The sequence below is a fragment of the Balaenoptera physalus genome (genome assembly GCF_965194825.1).
Source record: "Balaenoptera physalus genome assembly, chromosome: 17".
NCBI classification, from domain to species: domain Eukaryota; kingdom Metazoa; phylum Chordata; class Mammalia; order Artiodactyla; family Balaenopteridae; genus Balaenoptera; species Balaenoptera physalus.
In genome coordinates, this window is record NC_138895.1 from 55,246,884 (window position 1) to 55,264,977 (window position 18,094).

The 18,094-nt window shown below is 33.0% G+C and overlaps 1 protein-coding gene across 10 annotated transcripts in view; it reads left to right on the forward strand.

Moving 5' to 3' along the window:
* The window catches only part of OXR1 (oxidation resistance 1), a 463,267-nt gene that overhangs the window by 394,364 nt on the left and 50,809 nt on the right, over positions 1 to 18,094 (forward strand). For all 10 annotated transcript variants that reach the window (XM_082434271.1, XM_082434275.1, XM_082434277.1 and 7 more), the window contains 3 exons: positions 4,714 to 4,866; positions 12,346 to 12,530; positions 15,329 to 16,089. In XM_082434271.1, the coding sequence (XP_082290397.1) occupies positions 4,714 to 4,866; positions 12,346 to 12,530; positions 15,329 to 16,089 (1,099 nt within the window). The remainder of the gene's footprint in view (positions 1 to 4,713; positions 4,867 to 12,345; positions 12,531 to 15,328; positions 16,090 to 18,094) is intronic.

Below are 18,094 nucleotides of genomic sequence, written 5' to 3' on the forward strand. Positions count from 1 at the left end.
GCAACTGGGCCCGTGAGCCACAACTACTGAGCCTGCGCGTCTGGAGCCTGTGCTCCACAACAAAAGAGGCCACGATGGTGAGAGGCCTGCGCACCGCAATGAAGAGTGGCCCCCTCTTGCCACAACTAGAGAAAGCCCTCGCACAGAAACGAAGACCCAACACAGCCAAAAATAAATAAATAAATAAATTTTTTAAAAAAACAAAAAAAAAACCAAAAAAAATGATGCAACTCATTTGAAAAAAAAAAAAAAAGACATTCAGTGACTATTCTCTTCACATATAGATGAGAAAATATAGAAAAGAGTGATGTTAATTTCTTACAGGGTTTTGGGGATCTTGAGAATATTTGTGAAATCTAATAAAATAAACCTCCCTTTATTTTAATCATACTAATCACATAATTCATTGACATCCTGAACTTATATACCTGAAAACAGACAAAGTAATAGCACACATGCAAGAAGTTAAAAAAATTTTAGTTAGAAATATCAATATAGTTTGAAGAGATTAAATATAGCATATGCTTCAAAAATTGTTCTCACATATGCCATCCTTAAACTAGTCACAAACATGCCTCTCCCCTCTTTCCCTTCCTCCTTACTTCCACCTCCTTCCTCTCTCTCTCTGTGTATAATATTATATATTTAAACTTAAAATAAATTTAAAATCACTAAAATATATAATATATAAAATATATTTTATCTGATATATAATATATAAATTATAATTTTAAATTTTATGCTTTTAAACCTAAATTTTCATATGTAAGTATATATACTTTATTATATAATAAACATAAGCTTATATATTGCATATTATATTAAAATAAAGTTAACCAACTATCAATGCCGTATGTATAAATAACACATGAATTATATGTTACCTGTATATTGTATAATATAATTTAGCTTTGGTGCTTTTAAACTTAAATACCAGCAGTTTATTAGGGAATTATAATTTTTTAATATGTACGTTTTAAATGATGGTGCTATAATTATACCTTAGTCTTACATTCTTAGAACAAAATTTTATATTTGAAATATGCGAAAACATAGAACTTCATAGTAGGACTTTGTATTTATATAGATTTTAGGAAAACATTTCTTTATATAGAAGAAATCTCTATATTTGTAACATCACAAATAAATAGTTATATTACTGGGTGAGAGTTTTCTTCTAGATTCTGAAAGCAAGCATTGTTCTCATAATTAGAATTTAAAAATTGATCCTTCTTTGCTTTTTAACCTGGTTGCTAAAAAGCTCAGTGTCAGATCCAAAACTCCAAGTACAACACTTAAAATTGCATTTTATTTTTTCTTCACTCTGATATTTTTATTTTTTATTTGTATTGTATTTTATTCTGTATGTTTGTTTTAAGATCCTCAAATTCTTAAGAAGTGGAGTTTAAATAAATTCTGAGAGTGATAGTTAAACATAACAATTTATAGGAAGTAAATGGTACCCATCATATTTATTGGATTGAGTGAAGAAACATAGTATGCATTGCTTTAAAAATAAACATTTTCTTTTAGATTATATATTATATATGTTGTATGAAATAAATATAAATGTTGGTATTTCTGTGCCTGTATGGTTTTTCCTCCTCAAATTTTATGTGCCTTACCTACGTGTTACCAGAGAACATTTCCACATATTTTCAATCACTAAAGAACAAAAACTCCATAAAACCAAGGCAACATGGGAAAAGGAGAGTTTGGAGTTGTTAATTAGGTTATGGTAATGATTTATAATAATACTCTACAAATTATATTATATAATATTTAATCATATTGTACAAAAAAGATGACCATAAGTCAACCTTTTTGGGTCACTTGTCATAGCATTGCTTTCCTTTTGCACATTTGAACAATTGAGGTGACAATTGAGGCTTGGTAAATAAATGTTTATAATCCTGTATTTTTAAGGACCTTTCCATCCCTAGTGGCTAAAACAAAATTGCACAAAGAAGCTTCAGAAAGCACTCAAATAAGCTTATTATTCAAATCACCTTATTAAGAAACAGAATCTGTAAATTCACAGAGGTACAGAGATACTGATACTTTGGATCATGTACATGTATGTAAGTTAAAATGAGGTCTGATTATGATTTCTCTGAACAGCTTTGATCCCTTTTAAAGAAATACTCTTTTGTGCTATAGTTTGAGCATTCGTTAAGCTAGTCTCATGTATTCTTTTTAATAGGATTACTTTGACAAGTTGGGATTGCTATTGATACTGAGTTGTAGAATTTGAGACTTTGAGGGAACCTCAGAGATCATGTTGTTCTATGAGGTATATCTTTAAGGAAAATATTTGACAATGTACCTTGATACAGTTTCTGTGAATAATATGGTTATTTAGTAGATACTGTTGGCACCTGATTTGGGAGTAACTGAACAATCATAGACAAAATTTGTGTATTGCTTTGTGCCAGCTTGCAGAGGGCCCTCTGGTGGCTCTGTATTGGCTTTTTTTCCCCCTCTGCACGCAATCTTTTAGAAGAATGTTTGAAATGGAAAGCATATAGTAGTGCAGTTAAGCTCACTAGTTCATGTGTTGGCAACATGGGTTTTCTTCTCAGGTTCATCTTACTCATTGGGCAAGTTACTGAATTTGGCCAAGCATACGTTTCCTTAAAAATTAAGGTAATAGTATATACCTTATGAGTGATTTGAAAATGAAATGGTCTTTATAATATACTTAAATATAAAGGTATTCATAAATATCAATTAATATTATTATTAATGTCCCTTATTATCTGTGCTAAATGAATTTATATATGATATAAAACTCTTAGATACAGTAACTACCAGAGACAACAGGATGAATGTAAAGTTATTAGTTTGCATCACAAAATGAAAAGATTGATAATAATGCTATAACAGTATCATGTAGCTGTTAAAATATAATTCCATTTTAGGTTTTTTAAAAATATAAATATATTAAATGTAGCTGTTTTGCAGTGTTCTGAACTGGTCTATCTTCAAAAAATGTCTGTTGAGTATCTGCCCAAGTGCTTGGGATTCAGCCCTATATTTTAGGAAGGGTATATGAAATTTAGAAAGGAAGTCTAAAAATTCTGTCCTATATAGGACAGAATTTAAGGAATTAGATCCATTTATTAGAGTAGAAAAAGTTATGTTAAAATTTGATAGTTCTTTTCAAGTATCTCAAAGTCTGTGAGACTGAAGAGGAAGCAGTCTAGTTTATTATTACAGAAGGCCAAATCATAGCTATTAGGTGTTAATTACAAAGTGGCAGATTTTAGTTCAAAGCTCTGAAGAACCTTGCTACTATGAAAATTATTATATAAGGCATTGTGCATTTACTTAGAAGGTATGAAATGCCTCTGTGGAGGTATTTAAAACAAAGATTAAAAGGCATCTGTCTAACCTTCCTACATTTGTACAGAATATTGAACTTTGGGAAAACTATGAGTTCTGTGAACTTGGCTAGAAAAAATTTTAAGTGAAATCTAACATTTTTAAAGATTAAGAATATAAGCAGCAAACTATTGAAAAGCACCAGGGATACCTGTGACTTTGTCCCCAATAGAACTGACATATTTTCAAATCAATTTAGAGTTGTTGTAGATATCACAGAATGTTGTTTATGGCCATGTACTTCAAAATTATCGTTATGAGTCATCACTAGATCTTATTTAATGTATTAATAAAGAAGCATATATATCTATAAATAAATATATCTCTGATTAAAAAGTGTTTTGATAATTGTTTCAATATAATTGTTTTTCTTTGTAATTCTGTATTTATTTTGAGTATTCAAAAAAAAAACATTCTGAAAAGGAGGTCTATAGGCTTCACTGTGGGAATGGTCCATGGCATCAAAAAAGTTAAGAATCTATGATCTAGGGCTTCCCTGGTGGCGCAGTGGTTGAGAATCTGCCTGCCAATGCAGGGGACACGGGTTCGAGCCCCAGTCTGGGAAGATCCCACGTGCCGCGGAGCAGCTGGGCCCGTGAGCCACAATTACTGAGCCTGTGCGTCTGGAGCCTGTGCTCCGCAACAAGAGAGGCCGCAATAGTGAGAGGCCCGTGCACTGCGATGAAGAGTGGTCCCCACTTGCCACAACTAGAGAAAGCCCTCGCACAGAAACGAAGACCCAACACAGCCATAAATAAATAAATAAATATTAAATAAATAAATAAATAAAATTTATTTTAAAAAAAAAATCTATGATCTAACTAATTAATACTTTGTAAAATGGTACTGATAAATTCTTTATAGCTTGAGATTTTAACAGGCTCTTCAGTGAATGGATTCTGCTGAATTCCTAGGTTTCACAGACAAGCACTCACCTTTTCTCTGCTCCCAGCACCTGAGGGATGTATTAAATGATCAGGACCAGTGATTTGATTCAGGAGCAACTGAATGTGTATGTGTGTGTGTACACACACACACACACACACACACACACACACACATATATATTATAACCAGTATATATATATTCCCATTAAAAAAGTCATTGAAAATTTAAGTTTAAGCTGTATTAGAGATCTTTACCAAATGTAAAAGAAGTGACATTCTTTCCCATATTTTTTTACATAAAAACGTTTTGAGCTGATCTACAGAATGTGATGAGAAGGAAAAACACTTACTGGGGAGAGCTATTCATTTGCATTTAACAATGTGCTTAGTTTTATTTAGTTCTCTGAAGTGTCTTTATCTTTTTTTTTTTTTTTTTAAAAGAATCCTGATGTAGTCCACCCGAAAGAAGAAACTCTCTCATCTGCTTTTACTGGTATTCGACCTGCACGAGTTGTATCTTCAACTTCTGAGGAGGAAGAAGCATTTACTGAGAAATTTCTTAAAATTAATTGCAGATATATTACCAGTGGCAAGGTAATGGATAAAACTTTAGAAAAAACTTTTAATCATTTTTTATTACTAAAATATGACAGTTTTGCATTTACATTTTTAGTCATCAGCATCAGCACATGATGATCAATTTAAAATAATCTTGTGAAATAGGCAGTCCTATTCCTTCTTCACAGGAAAAAAAACTTTCGGAAAAGGTTAACGAGTCCAGGGTTTCTCTATCCTGGCTAGAATTCAAACCCAGTTTGAATCTGTGTTTTATCTACCACAGGTTGCTGCTTTTCTAAAGCAGAGAACTTCTAGTCTGCAAAGGGAATTATAGTAAAGTACAATAGTGTTCAAAATAAACTCCATGTGTTGCTAAGAAAGTAATTATAGTATGATACCCACTTGAGAAGTCACACGTGAGAACCATTTCTTTATAGTTGTAATTCATAAATTATGGGTATTTGAAATAGGTGTTTAGTGCTAAAATTTCTCCCTATGTACTGTTTTAACTGAATCCACAGTCTTGATATGTTGTATTTTCATTTTCATTCAGTTCATAATACTTTCTCTTTATTTCTTTTTTGGCCCATTGAATATTTAGAAGTTTCTTAGTTTCCAAATATTTGGTGTTTTTCAAGATATCTTTCTGTTACTGATTTCTAATGTTTTTCCATGTGGTTAGAGAACATACTACTATTTGTAGACTTAACGTTTTATGGTGCAGAATGTGGTATAACTTGATACATGTTACATGTGTACTTGGAAAGAATGGGTATTCTGCTGTTGTTGCGAGAAATAGTTTATAAATGTCAATTAAATCAAGTTGAGTGTTACTATTGATTTTCTGTCTTTTTGTTCTATCAATTATTGACAGAAGGATGTTGAAATACCTCTATAATTGTGGATTTGTCTATTTCCCCTTCTAGTTCTATCAGTTTTTTTGTGTGTATTTTGAAACTCTGTGGTTAGGTATAAAAATGTTTTGGATTCTTATATTGTCTTGATGAATTGATTTGTTTAATTATGAAAGACTATTCTTGGTAAAACTCTTTGCTATGAAATCTGCTTTGATGGATACAAATGTAGTCACGTAGCTTCTGTTCAGTTAGTGTTAACTTGATTTATCTCTTCCATTTTTTTACTTTTAGACTGTCTTATACTTAAAGTGGGTTTCCATAGTTTACATCAGAACTCACTCTTTGTGTCGTACATTCTGTGGGTTTTGAGAAATGTATGATGACATGTATCCACCATTACAGTATCATGCAAAATAGTTTCATTGCCTCCCAAATCCTCTGTGCTCTGTCTGTTCATCCATCCCTTCCTCTGGACCCCTGGAAACTACTGATCTTTTTGCTGTCTCCATAGTTTTGCCTTTTACAGAGTGTCATGCAGTTAGAATCATAAAGTATGATTGAATGATTTCAGAGTGGTTTCTTTCAGTTAGCAATATGCATTTAAGAGCCTTCCATATCTTTCATGGCTTGACAGCTCATTTGTTTTTATCGCTGTGGATGTACAGTACAACAGTTTATCCATTCACCTACTGAAGGGCATCTTGGTTGCTTCCAAGTTTGGACACTTATGAAGATAGCTGCTATAAACATTAATATGCAGGTTTTGTATAAGTTTTTATTTCCTTTGGTTGAATACCAAGGCATGTGATTGTTAGATCGTGTGGTAAGACTGTGTTTAGCTCTGTTGAAAACTACCAACCTGCCTTCCAAAAGTGGCTGTTATTCTCCATTCCTGCTGGCAGTGACTGAGAGCTGCTGTTGCTCCACATCCTCACCAGCATTCACCGTGGTCAGTGTTTTAGATTTTAGTTATGCTTATTGGTCTTTAGTGGTAACTCATTTAATTTACATTTCCCTAATGACTTATGATACTGAGCATCTTTTCATTTGCTTATTTGCTATTCGTATAGCTTTGGTATTTTCTTTAATTTTTAAAGATATTTTCACAGGGCATAGAATTTTAGGTTGACAGGGTTTTCTTTTCCTTTCAGAACTTTAAAGATGTTTCTTTCAAATCTCTACTGTTTTCTGGCTTGCACTGTTTCTGAAGAGAAGTCTTCTATTATTTTTGTATTTGGTGTGCTGTATAAAATATATTTTTTTCTTTGTTTGCATTTAAGATGATGTCTTTATCACTGATTTTGAGCAAGTTGATTACTTTTTTTAATTTTATTGTTATTTTTTTACATATACATTCTTTTTAAAATTCTTTTCCCATTTAGGTTATTACAGAATATTGAGCAGAGTTCCCTGTAGTATACAGTGTTGGTTATCTATTTTAAATATAGTAGTGTGTACAGATCACTCCCAAACTCCCAGTCTATCCCTCCCTCCCCACCTTTCCCTGCTGGTAACCATAAGTTTGTTCTCTATGTCTGTGAGTCTGTTTCTGTTTTGTAAATAAGTTCATTTGTATGTTTTGTTTTGTTTTTTAGATTCCGCATATAAGCAATATATATTTGTCTTTCTCTGTCTGACTTACTTCACTTAGTATGATAATCTCCAGGTCCATCCATGTTGCTGCAGACAGCATTATTTCATTCTTTTTAATGGCTGAGTAATATTCCATTGTATATATGTACCACATCTTCTTTATCCGTTCATCTGTTGATGCACGTTTAGGTTGCTTCCATGTCTTGGCTGTTGTAAACAGTGCTGCAGTGATCATTGGGGTGCTGCATGTATCTTTTCAAACCATGTTTTTCTCCAGATATATGCCCAGTAGTGGGATTGCCGGATCATATAGTAGCTCTGTTTTTACTTTTTTAAGGAACCTCCATACTGTTCTCCATAGTGCCAGTTTACATTCCCACCAACAGTGTAGGAGGGTTCCCTTTTCTCCACACCCTCTCCAGCATTTACTGTTTGTAGATTTTTTTGATGATGGCCATTCTGACTGGTGTGAGGCGATATCTCACTGTAGTTTTGATTTGCATTTCTCTAATAATTAACGATGTTGAGCATCTTTTTCACGTGCCTTTGGCTATCTCTATGTCTTCTTTGGAGAAATGTTTGTTTAGGTCTTCTGCCCATTTTTTGATTGGGTTGTTTGTTTTTCTGATATTGTTGAGCAGTTTAATTATGATGTGCCTTGGTGTGTGTTTCATATTTGTTTTACTTGGGGTTCGTTCAGCTTCTTGGATCTGTAGGTTTATAGTTTTCATCAAATTTGGAAAAATTTTGGCCATACTCTTCAAATGTTTTTTCTCCCCCATTATCTCCTCTTCTTTGGAAACTCCAGTTATGTGTATTTTAGGTTGCTTGATGTTGTGCTTCATAGCTTACTGATACTCTGCTCTTTTTTTTCCTCTCTCTCCATTTTGGACAATTTCAATTGCTGTATCTTCAAGTTCAGTAATTTATTTTTCTGCCAAATCTAATCTGGTATTCTATCCAGTGTATTTTTCCCCTCTAAGTTTAAACTGGGTCGTTTATGTCTTCCATGTCCCTACTTACCACGCAAAATCTTTCTTCTATATTCTTGAATATATGGACTATAGTTAAAATAATTGTTTTAATGTCTTTTTCTACCAATTCTTTTCTCTCTTCCACTTTTGGGTTTGTTTCAGTTAATTAATTTTTGTTATTGCTGTGAGCCATATTTTCCTGTTTGTTTGCATGCCTAGTAATTTTTAATTGGATACCAGATATTATGGATTTTATCTTGTTGGGTGCTGGATATTTTTGTATTTCTATACATATTCTTGCGCATTTTTCTGTGACACGGTTGTTTCTTGGAAACAGCTTCATCCTGTCATGGCTTGCTTTTAAGTTTTGTTAGGCATGACCAGAGCAGCTTTTAAGTCTTTAACTAGTTTTCCCCTTACTGAGACAATACCCTTCTGAATATTGAGGTGCTGTAAATTACAAGGGTTTTTGCTCTGGTTGGTGAGAACACAAACTATTTCTGACTCTGTGGACTCTAGGGATTGTTTTCTCAGCTTCTTTTGAGTGCTTTTTTTCTCATCCTTGGATAGTTGCTTTCACACAGGTGGCAATCAGTCCTCAGCTGGAACCTTGGAAAAGGATCCTCTGTAGATCTCCAAAGCTTTCTCAGTAGGATGTGTTCTCTCCTTTCCTGTCTCTGTCTGTGGCCAGGAAACTCCACCCAGTGTGCTGGGGCATTTGTAGATCTCATCTTATTTGTTTCCCCTTATTCAGCATTATAGTATCGGAAAAGAGTTATTTCATGTATTTTATGTGTTTTAGTAGCTTTAGGCAGAATTAGTTCTTGGCTAGAAGCAAAATTTTAGTTGGAAGTATTTGAATAACAATTTTGTTTAAGAATCAAAGAAAAGATAAAGTCATTGGCAGGGTTAGGAATGGCTTGCACTGGTGTTCTTGGAACATAATCTCTTATAAGAAAGTAATCAGGAAAAGATGCTTTCTCATACAAGTCATCTTCTTTCTTCTTCTTACAGGTTGATTGTAGTAAAGATTATATAAAATTATGGAAATTTATCAACAATTATTGTAATGGTTAAATTCCTGTGGACTTAAGACTGAAAAAAAAATCAGTACAAGCTTTTATTTCTCCTGGGATGAGTTCCCAAATCATAGTCTTCTATCTTTTAGTATTTACAGAAATATTGTAATGTAAGTGGTAACTTTTCTTTTAGAAATAGACTTTATTTTCTAATAGAAGTAATTCCTTCTTGGAAGATTAGTCAAATAATTGCACATAAAGAATTGGAAGTTACTAATACTAAAGGGAAGTAGGTGCTTAAAGTTTCTGAAGGTCATGTGGATTAAGATATGCTAATTGGAAATCTCTTACTTACAGTATGCTCTTGCTCCTGAAAATATGTCTACATTTATGAAACAGTATTTAAAAAGAATGAAATGGTAATGGTTTAGTATGAGTTTATGATTTCAGACTTGATCTTGGCCAAATGAATTTGAGAGGCTACTTTCTGAAGAGATTTTTGTGAATTTTGTGTTGTAATGTTTCTCATGGCTGTCTCTTTTGATTTGTGGAGGCACCTGACATCTCACAGAATACCTCAAAGAGCTCCAGCTAAAGGCAGAGGGAAAGAAGCTTGAAGAATATATCAGTGCATCCTTCAATAGTAGCAAATAAGGGTGAATTCCTGGAATGTAACATTAGCTGATTGATCATTCCAGTGTTAAGCTATAGGGCTTCAAGCCCCTTGTAATCCAAGTAGTAGAAGTACGGTTTTGAGAGGCTTTTCAAATGGTTTCTATAATTACACTACTAAGATTATAGTACTCATGTGTATAGTGAATTAAAGTATTACTATTACACTGGGCCTTTTCTATAATACCTAGTAATCATTGTTTTTAATGAAAATCCTCTAAAGCAAAAGATGTAGTGTTATGCCAGTGAACCAAATATTATATCATCATTTAAAACTAATGCTCAGATGAAATTTATAAAATCAAGAATGACCAGAAGTCTTTCAGAGAACCTGAAGTTTGCTTTCCTTAATCCTTACTGATTGTTTGGTTTCATTTCTCAAATAACTTGCTTGTAGACATGGTGAGATAGAGGAAGGTATTAAAGATTGGAAATCTTTCAGCTTTTTTATATTGTATATACTCTACTCTTGATTATTTATTTCTTGGATTATCCCTGGCAGTGTAAATGTCCCTGCAACATATTTTATCATCACTCATTGATTTGAGTTGGCATGTGATCCAGGAATACATAATGTACATGAATCTGTTTAAAATATTGATCAAGGGGTGGGATAGGGAGGGTGGGAGGGAAACACAAAAGGGAGGGGGTATGGGGATATATGTATACATATAGCTGATTCACTTTGTTATACAGCAGAAACTCACAACGTTGTAAAGCAATTATACTCCAATAAAGATGTTAAAAAATAATAAAATAAAATATTGATCAAAAGATGATTAGGCTGTGGTTTACATAAAGTTCCTCCTTATTTAGGAGGTCCATGGTCTGAACTAAAAGAAATGCTAGTCAGAGTTTGAGATTGATTCCCTTTCCCCCACCAAAATGCACACACACACGTATTCTTCTCTCCAGTATTTCATGCAGTTACTGTAAATAATAAGCGTATTTTATAATCTCGAACATTGGCAATAACTTTTTTTCATTTGTGATTGGGTGACCATTTTTAGTAGGATTTTTCTTTTTATTTTTTTGTTTCTAAAGTTAGTGTCTGTCATAACTTAAGTTTTACATTCTTAAAGTTAAATCAGATAAATTCACAGAGCTGAATATGGACTTGGAAGGAGGGTGTGATACCAAATCAAGCAAGATTTAAGTTTTTCTATTGATAGCTTCAGAAAAAAAAGACAACTTTGAAGTAATTATTTGGTTTAGTTTTAGAATTCTGTCTGGCTCTTTATTTTTATTCTTACAGGATGTAGTGGAATGGGAGTTTGAAAATGGGATTAAGAAAGAATGTATACATAACTGAATCCCTTTACTGTACAGCAAAAATTAACACAACATTGTAAATTAACTATACTTCAATAAAAATAAATAAATAGGATTAAGGAATATTTGGTACTTGAGTTGAAGTGATTATTGTTTGTAACTCAGATGTGAAGATATTATAGTAAAAAGCATGGACTGCTTGGATTTTGGATCTTGGTCCTGCCACTTATTAGTTAGCTATGTTATTTATTATTTAGGACAAATTGCCTAGCCTCTCTCAATTTTAATTTCCCCACCTGTATTCTCATCTCAGAGCTATAATTGAACAATAATATATATAAAGCATGGTACATACAAAGCATTCAAGAAACATTAGCTAATATTAGTGGGATCAGCTTCTTACGTACTTCAGTTTGCTCATTTGTAAGATGAGAGGGTTGGACTCTTTATATTTGTATCACTATTTGTATAAATATATTTAAAATTTCATAGCTTTTCATGATAAAATAATTACTGTATGCCTTAGAAGTAATCTAATCTACCTAATTTTACAGATGAAGAAACAACCCCAGAGGCTTTGCTTGTCAGAGGTCACATAACTAGGCAGTAGCAGAATCGAGTGAAATAGAGATTTTTTTTTTTAAAGATATTTTAAACAGATTATACAATTTTCCTTTTATAATGGATTGAGTTATCAGCACATTTATTAAACCTGCAGTGTGTGCATGAAACGATTTGATACCTGTAGTGACGGAAGAACACAGGAGGCTGTATGCAAGTTAATGTAAAACATGGCTCATGCCTTGAAGGACTTTACAATCCTTCTTAAATTACTGAAGTTATCTTGCTGATATAACTCAGCATTTTGCTGAGGCTGCAAATTTTAATTCCTGACTTGATTGATTGAAGGTGAATATGATATTCTTTGTATTTTGCCTCTTCTAACAAGGAGAATTTACTGGGAAAATTTGAGTGTTATTAAAAACATTTTCATGAGAATGCCATAGTGCTTGACTATACTACTTTTATATGTGGTAGGTGGCCTAACGTCAGAAATAAAAATATCTAGAATAATTTTTGAAAATTTAAACTTTGAAGATTAAACACTATTTTCTTTTTTCATCTTAGGGCACAGTCAGTGGTGTGTTGCTAGTTACACCAAATAATATAATGTTTGATCCACATAAAACTGACCCCTTGGTTCAAGAGAATGGCTGTGAGGAATATGGCATCATGTGTCCAATGGAAGAGGTGATGTCAGCTGCAATGTACAAAGAAATTTTCGATAGCAAAATAAAGGAATCCTTACCCATGTAAGAGTGATATTTATACTCCTTGCAATTTTATTTCATCTAGATAGTTGACCCTGGTCTAATAACTCTGAAGTATTTTTTAATAGTTTTCTTATAGCTGCTTTTCATTTTATCATTAATGAAACAGAAATATATGTAGTATTGAAAAGATTATTCTTACTGCACTAGAATAGTTAAGAATTGTTTTAGGTTTATATTTGTATATTTGGTCAGAGAACCTGATATTTAAAAGTAACCTATAGTACTCATTTAATTCAATGTTTACCAGCCCATTTTATTCAGGTAAATTCAAATTATTTTTATTAGTAATTTAAGGTAATATAAGTAATCAAGGGTAGCTTTCAAATTTTCCTTAGAAGAACCTGAAGAGTTGGGTGTGGGATTTGGGGGAGGTCACGTGAGCAAAGACCTGACATTAATAAAGCCAGAGCAGCTTTGTCTTTTATTGATTTATATGTTTGCACCCTTCTCTCAGAACAGTATAAAATACAGGGAAGAAGACCCACAGATTGCACAAATTTAAAGAGTTAACCTTGGAATATACTGGTTAGGGAATTTGTGTGTTTCAGGTAACATAGATGTGAGGCTACAGGTCAGCATAGCCTTTGAAAGTAATGTGTTTAACTAAAGGAATAACAGAGAGAAAAGGGAAGGATAAGAAATAAAAGGAGAAGAAAATAAAAGACAGGTATACAAACAAAGGAAGGGAAGGACAAAAGAAGAAAATTGATGTGTAATAGAAAAGAACTCCCCCATTCCTCCATACATGACTTTGTGAACAGTTTAAAAACTGGCTTCACTTTAACTGATACTGAGATTTCTATCCCTATAATAGCCCACAGGGATGATAATGGTTGTTTTAAAATTAACCCCTGTGAGACAGAACTACTTACAAAAGAGACAGCAAATTATTTTTGTTTCTGAGGCAGACTACATGAGTTGTTAGAATACCTATGGTAGAATAAAATCTTTTCTATAAACAGTCTCCATTATAACGGCCCCCCAGTAGATACTGTTTTGGCTTGGTCTCATCCTTAGAGGTGCAGATTATTCCTAGGATTGCCTCTATGTTAGCTATTTAATATATCATCATCCAAAATCAGTCTCAGCAAATAAAGATTATTGTGGCAGGTGGAGGGGTAAGACAAAGGTGAAGGAGTGAAGGATTAGATTAAAAGAGAAACAAGAAGATTATATGTATGTGTATGTTGCCAGTCATTGGTGAGATCCATTTTATCTTGCCCTGCTTTTCCATTTGTATTAGGATACTTTGGGATTCTGTTATGCTGGATGATCCATAACTATTCTACACAGATGCTATAGGGCCCTTCCTCTTGTAAATCACTGTTTTATCATCCACAGCGTCACCTGGAAGGACCAGCTATTTGATCCAAACCTTTAAAAAAGTTACTCCAAAAGAAATATCTTTCATTGCTGCCTTATGAATTGATTAAAAACAATATTTGGCAACAACTCAGATAATGTCATGTATGGTAAAAATGAGGTGTAAGATTTGATTGGTTTTCTTCTGTCTTACACTGCTTGGGAAGTTAATCGCAAAGGTATTGTTCAGGAACTATATTGAGCAATAGCAGCATCATTGACATAAAAAAATAAGGTTGCAACACGTATCTAAATCTATATACTGTTAGGTTTACTTAACTTTATCTCATACCTAAGGCTCTTATTAAATCTACAGGTACAGTTTCTCAAAACTTTTGCCAAGTTCCAAGACCCTATATATGCAGTTTTAGGGGCTCACCAGTAGATGACACTATTACACATTTAATAGCACAGATTAGATGCTTACATACATTTCTTAAGGTGAATCAGTCAGTACAAGGGAAGCAGAGGTAGGGACTGGACTTCAACTAATTAATACTTTTTCAAAAATAAATTTTACCTATCCTGTGCACAATGAAAATTATGCATATCATTACAAAAAATATCAAGTACTAGAATAAGAGGAAAAGAGTGACCCAACTTCACCATCCAGAGGTAGCCAGTAAATTGTGCGTCGGCTTACTTCCAGTCTTTCCTATTCTCAGACTTGAATAAATGTTAATACTTTTTCCACTAAGAACTCATGCAATTTCCGTTTATCAGAAACTACTTTTAGCCATCATTTTGAATTGCAGACTTGTATTTCATATAGTGTTTACACTGTCTCCTTCTAGAACTTAAACTGTCTAACCATTGAACATTAGTGCTTGCATATACAAATGCCATTAAACATGGAAATCTAGAAGTAATGATGAACCATTCAGCTAACTAATATCTAACCTCTAAGCACTTTTGCCTCAGTTCTATTCAGGTTGGTTTTTAGCTTTGCATTTGAGTCATTTATTTTAGTTTAATTTCTATTTAAATGTAAATAAGCACTGTGTGTGTGTGTGTGTGTGTGTGTGTGTGTGTGTGTGTAATATCAGTCAGTGTATTTTTATTTTATTAAGACATTTAAAATTTTAATGAAAATTTTATTTGCATATTTCATCAGTGAATAAATTTTAGTTTAGAATTATAGCTTCACCCAGAACTTGTATCTTCAACTTCTCTTCAGGTAGATCAATTCAGGAAATCTTACATTGATATTTCCCAGATCTTAAGCAGTTGATGCAAAACTTGACTTAATTACATGGTCTATAGGAATCAATCAAATTTTTGATACGCTGTTAAGAGATGTATGCTACATCCTTTTAGGAAAGCTTTTTTTAGTGATATTAATTCAGTGTTAAGTTTGTGGAAAATAAAATTCTACAATTTAAAAAGTAATAACTTTAAATTTTGTTTACTGACAGAGAGATAGATCAGTTATCGGGAAGGGACTTCTGCCGTTTAAAGAAAATGACAAGAACTAATACTGATGAAATAGACTCAAGAATTCGCGATGCAGGTAATGATAGTGCCAGCACTGCTCCTAGGAGCACCGAGGAGTCTCTTTCTGAAGATGTGTTCACGGAATCAGAACTCTCTCCTATACGAGAGGAGCTTGTTTCTTCAGATGAGCTGCGACAAGATAAATCATCTGGTGCGTCATCAGAATCTGTGCAAACCGTCAGTCAGAGTGGAGTAGAATGTTTGACAGTCATAACAGAGGCTGCTAGTACTTCTGACCACTTAAAATCCGATTCTGGACATACTACCAATGAAGTTGGGACTCTTTCTCTTAAAACTGATTTAAATAATCTTGAAATGGCTACTAAGGAAGGAGATCAGACTACAGATAATCTTCAAGAAATATCAGGTCCTAAAGAACAAAGCACAGGTATAAAAGGTAATGCAGACCAGGATTTTCTTCTTAATGAGAATTCATTACACCATGAAGAAGGTGAAAAAGAAGGTATGCCCTGTGAGGAAGCAATAGAATTTAAACAAAAGCCAATTGTCAACAAAGGAAAACAAAGAAAGGAACAAAATCAGGACTCAGAGACTGAGGTAGAAGAGCTACGGAAACTCTGGAAAACCCATACAATGCAACAAACTAAACAGCAAAGGGAAAATATTCAACAGGTGTCACAAAAAGAAATTAAGCATAAAATAGCAACAACCAATATAGAAGGTAAGTGTTAAGGAATATATAAAGTTAGTTTATCTTATTGTATATTGTCTCCGTCTTTCCTCACTGACTCAAAAGCTGCTGTATCTTAGGCCACTCTGAAGGATGATCTAGTAGCCCTTGACTGATGTTTCTCTGGGGACAAGTACATAGTCTCTGGTTTCTCCTGTCTTTTCTTATCCCACAGTGGGTTGTACACATAATGAGCATCTTTTCCACCATGTTTAAACATTCCTCACTCACTGCATTCTGTCTTTAAACAATTTATTTCTTGAAAGTGCACCCAAGTTCCATAATGCCTCTGATTTCTCCATTTCTCTTTTAGTTCTTGGTATGTTTCATCATTAGAATACCTTTTAAAATTGCATATGTAATATCCTAATTGCAATTTGCAATTGCCGAAGTTGTAATCCCATCATTTTTAAAAAATGCAGTTAGACATAAAAATCTATTTCTGAAATTCTTTCAAGTATCCACAAGTTCCATCATTGTCTGATTAAATGTTTTCCTTTAAAAAGCAGTACTAAGGATAAATTAAAACACCATTTTGTTTTTTCATACTACTTATGAAAATTATAGTAATAGTTTGTCTTTTATTTCTAATATACAGTGCTTCTGCTTAGTACATTATGGGTTAAAAGGTGTATAGCTCAAGTATCTTAGCTAACATTTCTCATATTCTTTCGGAGTATTGATTCTAGATTAATCCAATTTACATATTAACTTTCAGTTTTTTTAATTAAAAAATTTTAATTGTTAAAATATACATAAAATAAAAATTACCAGTTTAACCATTTTTAATGTAAAATTTAGTGGCATTAAGTACATTCACATTGTTGTACAACCATTGCCACTATCCATTTCCAGAACTTTTTCATCTTCCTGAACTGAAACTCTGTACCCATTAAACAGTAACTTCCAGTCTCTCCTCCCTACAGTCCCTGACAACCACCATTCTACTTTTTGTCTCTGTGAATTTGTGTCTCTACCCTAAGTACCTCATATAAGTGGAATTATACCATATTTTCCCTTTTGTGTGTGTGGCTTATTTCCCTTAGCATAGTGCCCTCAAGTTTCATCTGTGTTGTACCATGTCAGAAATTTCTTCCTATTTAAAGCTGAGTAATATTCTACTGTACACAGCACATTTTCTTTATATGTTCATTTGTTGATGGACATTTGGGTTGTTTCCACCTTTTGGCCGTTGTGAATAATGCTGCTATGAACATTGGTGTACAAATAATCTGTTCGATTTCCTTCTTTCAATTTTTTGGATATATACCAGAAGTGGATTTGCTGGATCCTATGGTAATTCTGTGTTTAATTTTTTGATGAACCATTGAGCTGTTTTCCACAGTGGCTGCACCATTTTACATTCCTACCAGCAACACACAAAGGTTTGATTCAGTTTTTAAAAACACTAAATTTTCTTTGCATTGTCTAACTTAGGTATACTGAAGACCTAAGGATTATATTCAGTAGATGTTCAGGAATTCATTTACTCAAAGCAAGTTCTATAAAAGATTGAATATTTTTTCTTTTGTAATTTTTTTCTTTATTCAGAACTAATGAATGTTCATTAAAGAACATTTGACAAATGTAGGAAGTTTTTAGAAAATTTATAAAAATTACTTTGAGTTCATCACCTAGAAATGATCATTGTTAATATTTGGTGTATTTATCTTTGATCTTTAGTGTGTATGTGTATATACATACACACAGACACATACAATTTTGCTAGTTTTTGTATGTATCTTTACTTATGTGTATTATTCATATAAAATCGGGATTATATGTTGTTTCTTGCTTTTTTTACTTAGTATATTATGTAATAAACATTTTCCCATGTCATTATACAGTTGACCTTTGAACGACTCAGGGGTTAAGGGGTGACACACACCCCTCTCCCACATTCGAAAATCTATAAGTTTACAGTCAGCCCTCCATATCTGTGGTTCTGCATACATGGATTCAACCAACCATGTATTGTAGTATTATAGTATGTATT